The sequence below is a fragment of the Natator depressus genome, chromosome 7 (genome assembly GCF_965152275.1).
Source record: "Natator depressus isolate rNatDep1 chromosome 7, rNatDep2.hap1, whole genome shotgun sequence".
In the NCBI taxonomy this organism is placed as follows: domain Eukaryota; kingdom Metazoa; phylum Chordata; order Testudines; family Cheloniidae; genus Natator; species Natator depressus.
The window spans coordinates 671,453-683,765 of record NC_134240.1 but is presented as its reverse complement, the minus strand read 5'-3'; the positions used below and the strand labels follow the sequence as shown (position 1 = coordinate 683,765).

Genomic DNA, 12,313 nt, shown 5'->3' with positions numbered 1-12,313 from the left:
AAGATTGCTATAACATGAAATATATGGCAGAATGCAGGTAAAACAGAGCAGGGGATATACAATTCTCCCCCAAGGAGCTCAGTCACAAATTTAATTAATGCACTATTTTTTTAATGAACATCAGCAGCATGAAAGCATGTCCTTCGGAATCGTGGCTGAAGCATGAAGGAGCATACGAATGTTTAGCATATCTGGCATGTAAATACCTTGCCATGCTGACTACAAAAGTCCCATGCAAACTCCTGTTCTCACTTTCTAGTGACATTGTAAATAAGAAGCGGGCAGCATTATCTCCTTTCCCTTCAGAGCAGAGGCCTGGTGTCCCTGCCTCTCTCTTTCATTGGCAGCAGCAACGCCCAGGGAGCGTGCGCAAGGGTGGGTGTAGAACTGCTCACATCCGTGTGAAGGGACATAGTATTTCCTCTCCACCCTTTTAGCAGCGAAAGGAAGGGAAGATGGGGTTTGCCACAAACCCCTGAAAGGTTCCAGGATAGCCTCACTACTCGGGAGAGCTACCCCAGAGGGCCTGCAGAGGCTAAAACATCCACTAGCCTCTGGGACCTTCCCTGCACCTCTCCTGGTTGGCTATCCAGAGCTGCAGTCCCTCTCCTCCACAGGGGTTGTTGAGCTCTGAAAGCATCAGGGGACACGGGAGGAGAGAAGTAGGCTCAGTTACTTCTGCCGCATCAGATGACGAAGACGAGACTAAGGGTTGTTAATGAGGACCCTCCTCCAGTTCCTCTACAGGAGAGTCCTGAGCAGGCAGTGCCACCAGCAGGGTGCTGGTCCCGTACTGAAGGAGGGAAGGGGCTGACCTTCCTGTGGATGCTCCCAGCACCTAGCTGCTGTAGAAGGACAGGGAGGGAGCACTGATGAGGAGGCCAGTTCCTCAGGCCATGGGAGAGCTGGCCCCATGGGTCCGGGAGACCAGCTCAGTCTGGGTGAAATCATCACCTCTCGACAGACTCCCACACAGAGGTGCCGCAAGAGTAGAAGCTGCCGGCACCAGTGTTGCTCTGGGGCTGGAGCTGGGACTGCAGGAGCACGTAGTTCCAGTACAGGTACTACGCAAGGCTCCTGAGTCACACGAGAAGCCAGCACCAAGTCCCTGGCTGCCTCAAAAGCCTTGGCTGTAGACGGTCCTGGAAAGGGCTCCTGAGCCTGCTCATCCTTTGGAGAGCGTCTCAGACCCTTCCTGGGGTCTGGAGCCTGCAATCCCTCCTGGCTCACAGATTACTCCTGGGGACATGACTAAGTGCCCCTCCGAGGCCTTGCATCCACTTGGTGCCTCCTTAGTAGGGTCAAAAGCCCCAGTACAGAGTCTTTAAGAGACTTACGCAGTCTCTTCTTAGGCACCAGCAATGCCGATCTACCCGTGCACTCAGTCGCGGGGGAGCACTCCAAACCAACTTGATATCAGGAGCTGTGGCTCTTGAATCTGGGTCCTGAGGGCTCTTTGGAGCTAGTAAGTTCCAACCTGGCACCCAGGGACCTGCTAACAGTTGCCAGAATAGAGGCTGAGCTCTGACAGAGGGCTCCAGTCCTGGACTCCAAATGGCAGAAAGCTGGGGGTCCTGACTAGTTCACAGCTTCTGTATAAACCCAGCACAGGAACAGGAAATTGTCTATGCAACTGGGATCCCCCTGCTTCGGGTTGCTTCCCCTACAATACCAGCTCCTGCTCCTTGCTACTGACCTCCTGGTAACCTGATCCTGCCTGCCTCCTGACACCTGACTCTCAATTTTGTCCTCTGGCTTGCTTTGGACTCTGACCTCCTGGCATCTGACCCGGCCCAACTCCTGCTCTGACCACTAGGTCAGACCACCCACGCTCCAGCTGTGACACGTGGACGTGCTCAGTACCCATTCGGAGTGGGAAGGTTCCGACGGCAGACGAAGCACAGGCACCATAAGCAGGTACTTGAGACTGGCAGCCCTCTCCTTTCTCGAGTGGGGTTTGAACCCTCTACAAAGGTGACATTTGTCATTTTCATGCACTTCTCCCCAACACTAAATGCAGCTGGGGTGTGGATTGCTCACTAGCATAGACCTGTTACATGAACAGCAGGCCCCGACGCCAAAAAAATGGGCCATCAGTCCGGTACTGAGCCCGGCACCCAACCAGGCACAGGTAACCCTAAGCTAACAAATACTATTCTAAACTTAATCTTGTAACCAACTATTTACAGATATACCAGACAAGACTGAAAACTAACACCACAGGCACCATGTACCCTAACGGAGCGAAGACATGTAGACACTAAGATCATAGTTCCAACAACTGTCACTGGCAGTAGGAAGGAGCTGAGGCAGGTCGGGGGCAGTGTGGCCTTTTATACCCACGTGCAGTAGCATGAGGTACCAAAGGGTGCTCACGCTGCCAACAGGTACTGCTGAGGGAAAAATCACTGACAACTCTGCACAAGGCATGCACACACCTACAGTGGAATGGACACGTGCAATCACTCGAAGAAGAACTGTGGTACGTACAGTGTTCCCACAAACTCCCTTCTATGTAACGTCTTTTCCAAAAACATCACTATTGCATGATCTCTTTGATCTTTGCCAATTAAGGAACGTTACAATTACACTGAAGTCTGAACTTTCATTGTACTTCCAGCCCCATCACTGCTGTCAAGCAGAAGTTCAGGATGTCATTCCCTACACTGGCCACTTCAGACCATAGAGCTCATCCCTCCAGTAGCCCCATAATCCCTTTCCGTCCCAGTGCAAGAGATGAAAAGCAAGAGTCCTAGCTCCCTTGGGATAATGGAAATACAAGAATCAGGGACGCTGGAGACAAAGCTCCATTAGGCCATCTCTATGATCTTGCCTTCCTCCACTGCATATACAGCAAGCTACTTAATCTGGTCAGGAACAACCTCTGAGGCACACCTCCAAAATAAAACTATTTGAGAGTACGTTTCCAGCAAAGACAGGGCTACAGAGAAGGGTAATCCTCCCTCTCAACCCCCTCCCCTGAAATTTCCCTAGCTCTTCAGGAAGAATCTGGCAATCAGCGAGATGCCAGATGAGGCTTTGTTTGGCACCCTGGCACACTAGAATGGTTGCTTGATGAAGCAGTACATTGTTATAATCTCCAATGCTGTTCTCAGAGTGAGTGTAAGAGCTCCATCCAAGAGCAGTGCTTCCCCCTAACCCCAGCTTCCAGGGTCCTAGCACAAATCCCACCTGTTTGGGGCCTGGAGCACCAAGCAGTGATCATCTCCATCACTGCTCCAAGGCACCTTATCAGACTCTTTAGTCTGTGCCCAGGAATAGACACGGAGGGGGCAGGAGAGCTGATGGCCCATAAAGACCTGCCTCTGCACAGCTCCAGTAAACACTGTTCAGAATGCCGGGAGAAAGGACATTCCTGAAGCTAAAGCAAACAAAGACAAATGTGCTTATGCAGCTTTACCTTTCCCTTGTACAGAATGACTGGGCAGACAAATCGTCCTCTACATCTGGCCATCTTACTGCGGCTGATGAGGTCCTGCAGTTTGCTGACCTGCACAGTGCTCTCAAACCTATCAAACAGAGAGAAGAGTCCCCATTATCTCATATCATCACGGTGGTCACATTTTGGCTACAATCTCAGCACCCACATCCCTTTAGCTGAAAAGCCAGCTATGAAGTCAAGGAGCCAGGGGACTCTTTGAGGAACTGCTTGGCTTGTAATCAGATGGATGTGCTCCCACCACCTGAGTCAATCTCTTGCTGCTGAAAAGCACCGGCCTGGTTTGCTCTTGAAGACACTCACTGCAGCAGGATCAGGTGTGCAGAAAGTCTGTTGCCACATGCGATGCTCCTGGGGGTATATACAAGGCTGTGAGGCACTTTGCTACCACCTGCCCTGAGTGTGAGAGCATCTTGTCTGCACCTGCCAGGGGTCGGGTCCCTGACAACCCTAGGCACAGAAGCACAAACACTCCTCTGTCACCCCCAGCCTCAGCTCTGCTGCCCCTCTACAGGTAAGCGATAGATATATACTCCAAGTCCTCCAAACAGCCCCGGAGAGCCCAACCCCTGCTCCACCAGACACACAAATTACCAGAACCGCTTTCTCAAAGGAACAGGATGCAACAGCTTATTAGCCCACCTTAGATTACAGCTCCACTTTAAACAAATCTAAGTGGTGTGTGTTTAGAGAAAGCAAGTTTAAGTTTATTTAGCAAAGAACAGAGATTCATGAAATAGAAAACAAATACAGAAGAACCTCAGAGTTACAAACACCAGAGTTATGAACTGAGCAGTCAATCACACACCTCACTTGGAACCAGAAGTAGAGACCCAAAAAAAGCAAATACAGTACAGTACTGTGTTAAACTCGGAGGTTCTTTTGTATTGGAAACAAAGGTTAAATAGATAAACTCATACCACACTTTCTATGGTTTAAACTCACCTAACAAGTTCTCCTCCTGTCCAAAAACATTTCTCACCCAAACTTCTTCGCAGCATTTTCAGACAAGCCTGGCTGAGATCCCCTTTTCATGAAGCAAACCCACTGTCAATTTATTTCCTTGGTGAAGGATGCCAGGGTGTGTGTTTTCCACCCCGAGAAATATCAGATCAAACATCTGACCTTCACCTGAAAACAGAATTCCCTCCCCCATGTCCCGCTGTTTACCTCTCCCTGTTAATTTCCTTCTGAAATCTCCACAAGATCGCCATTAGCATTTGACTTAGGATGCTAACAAAGGTCTACTGTAACACAACACACTTTGGTACTCAGTGCTTAGCTAGGGCAATAAACATCTACCCCTCCTGTCTGGCAACGGTTGTCTCAAAGCACGCTACCTTTGAGTGACCTGCCTAGAATTACAAGGCCCTAAGGACATAATTTCCCGTATATACATATATCTTCTTACACATTAAGGGCACACACCTCTCGCAATGCTTTCGCTGACCAGTGAGACACAGGCTTTCGTTGGAGACCTTCCATGACATTCCCTGGGGGACTAGCAGGTAGACACCAATCCCAGGGGATCTCTGTAACCCTCAGGCACTCCTGGGCCCAATGCCAAAGAGGTCCCTGGGTCACAGCGTGACACTGTTTCGGGTTTACCTGACGTGTCTGGGGCAGATCCTCCCGCTGCGAGCAGGTGGCCGTGAAGGGCTGGAAGCCCACCAAAGAAAACACTCCCCTGCCACTGGCTGCTAGTGACACAGGTGTTCTGCTTCTGGCCCCTGGAGCTCCACTCTTTCCCCATTCAGGCTAGTAATTTACACACCCCACCTTGTTACACTTGAGAGCCCAATCCCCTATTCTGGACACCTGCAACATGCACCAATCCACTGCCTCCATGGAAGCAAGCCTCCCAGCTCACTGGTTTCACCTCCGTGCAACCCTCTCCTTAGCACAAGGCACTTAGACAAGTCTGTAGTGAAACCAAACGGATGGGTATGTGATAGCGCTTGACCTCGAGATTCCAGTATAAATGAGTATAAGGATTTGGAACATAAGATTACAGAAAAAACAAACTGCAATCTCTAGCCTATAATTATTACCAAGTTACTAACCCGTCTCAGAAGGTATTTCTCACCCAAGGGTGGTCTTTGCAGCACCTGTCCAGCTCAAGGTGGGACCCACTTTTCATGTCACCCCTCCACCCCTGCTCACAGAGTCTCCTCCTGTAACGGATAACCATGTGGGCCATTTCTTCTGCGCTTAGACACTCACAAGCTATTGTTTCTTAGACCAGGGCCCCCCTCTTCCGAGAGCTCTCCTGGGTTTAGTTTGCCTTTGTAAATCTCCAGCCTGCATCTAGTACAGAGAGGCTGTCTCCAGGGACGGTCATTGTTCTCATGGGACAGGAGATCCTTGGCATGGCTACGGCTGGCCTGGGTCAGCTGACCAGGCCTCACACTGTGGGGATGTAAAATTGCAGTGTAGCTTTTCGGATTTGGGCTGCAGCCCGAGCTCTGGGACCCCATGAGGGGGCAGGGTACCAAAGGCTGCACTCCAGGCCAAGCCTGAACATTTAGCCCCACACTCCAGGCCCCATGAGCCCGAGCGATCTGACCCGTGCCAGCCGCAGCCGGGCCACAGGTCTTTTATTCCAATGTAGACGTATCCAGGCTGATTGGGTCAGCTCTCAGAATGCCCCTCCGCAGGTGACAGGTTTCTCTTCTGGCAGACTTGGAACAGAATATCCTACGTTACACAACTCCACAATTGCTCTCCATACAAACACCTTGCACTAACCATTACAGTCGGCTAGTTCCTAGCTTTGGGCAGAGACCACACACAACCCCTTTCAGTAGGGCATTGAGAAAATGGTCGGACCCAGATGTAATATACCTGCCTGGGCACGTTTGGGCATGTCTGTTTCTTACATGGCTATCAGAATAGCCTGCTATAGACTGGCTGCAGCAGCATCGCAGTTCACTAGTTTAAGGCACTAGTAAATGATATGACCATGCCTTGTAAAAAATCCACTCTATTTTCACACTATTTTTTCCTCAGAAAAACCCAAACCCTCACACCCACTGTTCAGGCTGCATTTATGTACACAGATCAAAAAAGAGAGAACTCAAGCCTGAATGCTCACTGGACTTTAACGTTGATGACTTGTGCATGTACATTATAGCATAATTAGACTTATCAACAGTCTAAAACTGGCTGGAAATTGGAGTGCTAGGTAATTAGATTAATGAAGCATCTAGAGAAGCAATTCCACTGTCCAGGCTGCACTCAGCTATCCAGTTAAAGCGAAACTGAAATCCCAAAAGTTTTAGTCCTGAAGACACATCGACCACAAGCTAAACCTCTGTCACTTACACCCACATGAGAGTCTAGGGTTTATAAGAATATGAAGCTACTCCTCAATGGGTTCTGGATGACTCAAAATGATCCATGGGTAGAGTTTGTGGTCGGTATTAAACATTTTTCATATTCTTCTCAAAGACAACTTTATTTCAGCTCTCCACTTACAAAGAATTTTGATATGCAGAGGATTTTAAAGAATTAAAAAAACCCAAGTAGTTGCCATTCTTTAATGGTTTGCATGCACAGCCATCTAGGGGAAGTTAGTAAAATACCAACATGCAAAATTATACATAACAGTGGGTAAGCCTGTGTGAACCTTCGTACAGGGAAAAGTTACCGAAAGATGTATCTGCCCAGAAGAGACTCTGCAGAGACGAGGTCCCTGTTTCAACACAGAGTAGGAGCTCTGCAAGGCAAGCACCTTCTCATGTACCTCAGAGTGCGCTCCTCTACTGCACACCGGAGGGGTACAGAGGGGAGAGCCCGGTGGCAGAGAAGACTGTGCCCAATACACAGTTTAATGACAACCCAATTTAAACCTGGCAGTTAATAAAATTCCCAAAGTAAAAGCCTCTGTTACCTGATGGGTTGCGGAGGTAATATATAGCCTTTCTGCACAGGTATGCCACTACAGCATTTTCCAAAACAAAAATGTAATCCTGACAGGCTAGAAGCAATCAGTTAAGGTAACGTCCCTAAAATTCCCACTATCCTTTATGGTTCCTACATCGGGTTGGCAATACAGTCAAATGAGACATCACCTAACACAGTCGGACAGACAGCGTCCGAGACGTATACATCAGGAATGTGTATGCTGAAAGAGTTCATAGCGCACCTTGTTTAAACTGGATGTGTAATGTGAAAATTCACAGAGTCAGGAACTAATTTCACAGACTAAAAAAGCTTTCTTCATGCAGAGCTCAGGTGCCCGGTGGTATCTCGTGTCCTTTCAGAATGTCGAGCTCCGCAAAATAAACTTCCAAAAACCAGGAAATAGAGAGTTAAGGTAAATGCTTATGCAACCTTAACTCTGCCCCCACTGGAGCTGGCAGTGGCCACTGGCACTTATCTGCATGCACTCCAGCTGCATTCACTGTGTTAGGTATAGGCATTAGATAGAAGAGCTGGGACTATGATAAGAAGTGATCTTGGGGGCAGTATGTGTGTGAGCCCCTCTTCCTGACCCCCTCACGTTGGTGGGGGGAGAGAGATGACACGAAAGAGGTACACATGTACCTTGAGAGATCCAGTATGCCTCATCTCAGCACTGTGCTATGTGAGTCATGGGCTTGGCAGCAGTTAGGTGGGAGAGGAGCATGGTCTGTGGGTAAGTGAAAAGCATTAGATGGCATTGTGCATACAAGGGTGACGGGGTTGTAACAATTAGCAGATACGGTGTACTGTCTGTGGAGTAGGCAGAGTATTTGAGCATAGGACAGGTGAGGTAGCTGCTGCTCAGTACAGGGCAGAGGCAGATTGTAAGTATGTGTTATGAGCACATTGGGGCATTACCTCAATTAGGGCAGAGTTAAAGTTGTGTGTCTATGTACCTTCACTCTATATGTCCCGGTTTTCAGAGGTTTGAGATTTGCTCAACTCAATCTTCTGGAATGGTACAATATACCATTGGACAACCTTAACTGTATGTTACAATGTTTGTTGCCAGTGAATTTCCTAGGTGGGTGGTTTGGGGTTTGTTTTTTTGGGGGGTGGGGGCAGAGAGTTATAACAGAAAGTGTGTTGTGGGTAGAAGTTTGCGGACATTTAGGCAGTTGTAATTCTCTTGTAGGTCTGCAACTGAGACTCTGCTGTGACCAGTTGATCATACCTAACCCTTGTATAGAACTTTTCATCAGTAGCTCCAAAGGATGGAAACATCTCTGTGGTACAGATGAGGAAACTGAGGCAAAGAAATGAAGTGCTTCACCAAAGTCAACCTCCACGCCAGTGGCAGAGCCAGGAACACAGCCCCGGTTTTCTGAGTCCCAGTAGGCCACAAAGACACTAGGTGATTGCTAGGTGCCCACCTCCCTCGGTGTACTTTCTTCTAGTGGAGTGGGGATAACCACTGTGCTTTGAAGTGTGGGTAGCATGCAATTGCTAACAGGGCCAATGTCAAAAGTCCTCATCTGTGGGCTATGTCCCAAGAACTTGACAGTTTGCTTATGTCATAAACATACAGCTACGGGTAGCATAAAATCCCTCCGTTACCTGTAAGGGGTTAAGAAGCTCAAATAACTTGGTTGGCCCCTGACCAAAAGGACCAATAAGGGAAGAAGATCCTTTCAAATCTGTGGGGGGAGGTTTTGTTTGTGTGGTCTTTTGTTGTTCTCTCCGGGACAGAGCGAGACCAGGGCAGGAAAAAAAAAACCTCTCCTAAAACCCTTCCTGAAATAAGCATCTAGATTACAAAAATTGTAAGTAAAGCAAGGAAATGCGTTAGATTATCTTTTGTTTTAGCTTGTGAATTTTCCCTATGCTAAGCAGGAGGTTTATTCCTGTTTTTTGTAACTTTAAAGTTTTGCCTAGAGGGGAATCGTCTGTGTTTTAAATCTTATTACGCTGTAAAATTATCTTCCATCCTGATTTTACAGAGGTGTTTCTTTTACTTTTTCTTTATTATAAAGTTCTGTTTTTTAAAAACCTGATTGGTTTTTAGTGTCCTAAAAACCCAAGGGTCTGGTCTGTGCTCACCTTGTTTACCTATTTGGTTGGTATATTATTCTCAAGCCTCCCCAGGAAAGGGGGTGAGGGGATATTTTGGGGGAAACAGGAACTCCAAGTGGTCCTTTTCCTGAATCTTTGTCTAACTCACTTGGTGGTGGCAGTAATCCCGGTGGCAGCAAGGAAGAATTTGTGCCTTGAGAAAGTTTTTAACCTAAGCTCCTAGAAACAAGTTTAGGGGGTCGTTCATGCGGGTCCCCACATCTGTACCCTAGAGTTGAGAGTGGGGAGGGAACCCTGACAGCTTACATGGTGGTTACAGGTTTCAGAGTAGCAGCCATGTTAGTCTGTATTCGCAAAAAGAAAAGGAGTACTTGTGGCACCTTAGAGACTAACCAATTTATTTGAGCATGAGCTTTTGTGAGCTACAGCTCACTTCATCAAATAAATTGGTTAGTCTCTAAGGTGCCACAAGTACTCCTTTTCTTTTTACAGTGGTTACAGGAACTTTAAGCATCTGAGAAAAGACTAGCGTCTCCTCCCACTCTCACCACACCCACACAACATATAACCCTCCCCACACTATTTCCAGATCACCCTCCCTTCCCTAAGTCATTAGAAATTTAGAAGCTAGGTGCCCCCAAAACGCAGTGGTAGAATGTGTGTGAACTTTACGAAAACCTGTTTTTTCAGGGGTTGTGTCTCAGGAACCACTTGCTCAAATGACCCCAAATTTGGATCTCTAACCCTACCTCGCACTCCCATGAGGCACACCAAATTTCAAGACAATGCAAGTAAGCATAGGGGTTTTAGAGCCCTTAGAAGAATTCTTCTTTAAACAGAGAAGTCTTTTCAATCATAACAGTTGTAAACTACAGGCCCTCCTCTATAGCACGGTATGGAATTAACCATCAGCAGCTGCACTGCTATACCCAGATTCCCAGGGCCCCTGGTGAGGACGTGCACCAACACGAGGAGCGCAGCATGGATAGGCAAAAGCAACTCAATTGCTGTGGTTGCTGTATGTCAACATAACTTTGGTTGACTTCATTTTGTCATGTAGACTTCCCCTTAGGAGTATTCAATATTTTCCTTTCTAGCCTATCCAATTATAGGACAAGGCCACCATTTTCAGAGCTCGTATTTCATTCTACAAATGCAAAGCATTTATCTCACTTATTCCCCACAAGACTAACATGTTACACAACACACACCTCAATCACATCCAATCACTATTAAAAAGTTCACCATCAACAGCAGCCTATGTCTGGGGATTATTTAATAGGCTGTAACAAAGCTGTAATTGAAATTTCATCTATTAACATTCGGTTCTTCCACGTAACTTCCATATTAACTGACATCCAAGTCAGGGTGCTTTCCAGAGGTATGACCAATAAGGACTTAGCTCTCCTAGGCCCAACTGTTAGAACCTCCAACTCCACAGCGTTTAGTCCCACTCACGTAGTTTCTGGGATAACTTTTTCAAAAGCTTTATAACTTAAGTCAAAATCAATGGTTTCCAACATATAGTAAGCTGATTCACTAATAGGTTACAAATAAAAGCACAGAGTTTGGGTTGTTGTATGTGGCTCAAAATTACTATCTCCAATCCACGAATCCCAGAAGCCGAACAAGTTTTATCAGCAAATGATTGTCCAAAAACATATTATAAAAAGTTTGAGTAATTTTCATGTTTGAAAATTTTCAGTCATCTGACGAGGCAGCGCAAATACCATGGAACTTAAATAACCAGTCATAACAAACCTACCGCACATACAAAGAGAGCAGCTTGCTGACTGCCTGAAAGCGATTCACACTTTGGGACCTCAGAGCCAAGTACTGGCCTAGCCTAACTGTGCTTGGCGATGAGATTTGACACAATCTCAGCCCAAAGTACAATGAGTTTCTTACTCCCACAGTCAGTGGCACAAGACAGTTCACAGAGGCATTCTGCTCTCATCCACATGCTCCTGCCTTGCACCTACACTTTATTCAGCCTCACCCCCCAAAATAGGGTCAAAAGTCCAGTAGCATTTATTTAACACCAAGAGACCATTCATCTCTATACAAATATGAAGAATGCTACAGTACCTACAGCAGATAGTGTAATCTGAAAAAATTAGTCCACCCTTAACTGCTGTGCACCTAAAGCTGCCTTGCAACATATTCGGTTTTTCCCATCCAACAAACTGAAAAAATTTAGCTTATTTCTTCTCTTGCAGAAAAGCCCAAGAGTTTGAGGCAGCAGCTGCTCTGAAAGCGCCAGAAAGACTGCAAAGCTCCACAAGATTAGGGACTAGAGCAAAGTATCCTAAACCATGGAACAGCCTCCCCACTGCCAACTTCTCAGTAAGGTGCAGAGACACAGTTCTGTAGGACAAAAGTAACCTAGTGGGTAACCTGCCTAGTTAAAAATAGGGAGTTTGTACATCCAGTAGGCAGTGCAGGCACAACTATAACTCTGCAAAGAGTGCATTTTCAGTTTTCTCCTGCTTCTCAAGAGCCCAGTCATGCAGGTAAGATGGGAAGACTAGCTAGCCCGCTGTGGAAATGCCACCTGTTGGAGCTACTCAACCTGGAGCCTTGGAGCACACTCAGTCTGTGTGTCTTGCAGGTGACACAGGGCTTGGGCAGCTCTGTATGGCTCTCGGGCAGCCAGCTCTCCTGGCAGGAAGGAGGGAGGCCGGGGCAGGAGTTACTTACATGTTCCGCTCCCTGTCAGTGCTCTCGTACTCTAGGAAGACGATCTGCCGGGGATAGTGGCCACAAATTTCCCCGTTCACATTCTGGATCAGGCTGTAGCAATAGTCCCTGCCAAACAGCTCCAGGCAGCGCTTCTCAATCCTCTCCACCTGCAAGACAGCCAGATTTACAGCT

At 47.3% G+C, this 12,313-nt stretch overlaps 1 protein-coding gene across 3 annotated transcripts in view; it reads right to left on the bottom strand.

Annotated features, from left to right (window-relative positions):
* MTMR14 (myotubularin related protein 14) overlaps positions 1-12,313 on the bottom strand; it is a 54,967-nt gene that overhangs the window by 42,009 nt on the left and 645 nt on the right. For all 3 annotated transcript variants that reach the window (XM_074957256.1, XM_074957255.1, XM_074957253.1), the window contains exons 2-3: positions 12,140-12,288; positions 3,422-3,530 (exon numbers count right to left, since the gene is read on the bottom strand). In XM_074957256.1, coding sequence (XP_074813357.1) covers positions 3,422-3,530; positions 12,140-12,288 — 258 coding nt within the window. The remainder of the gene's footprint in view (positions 1-3,421; positions 3,531-12,139; positions 12,289-12,313) is intronic.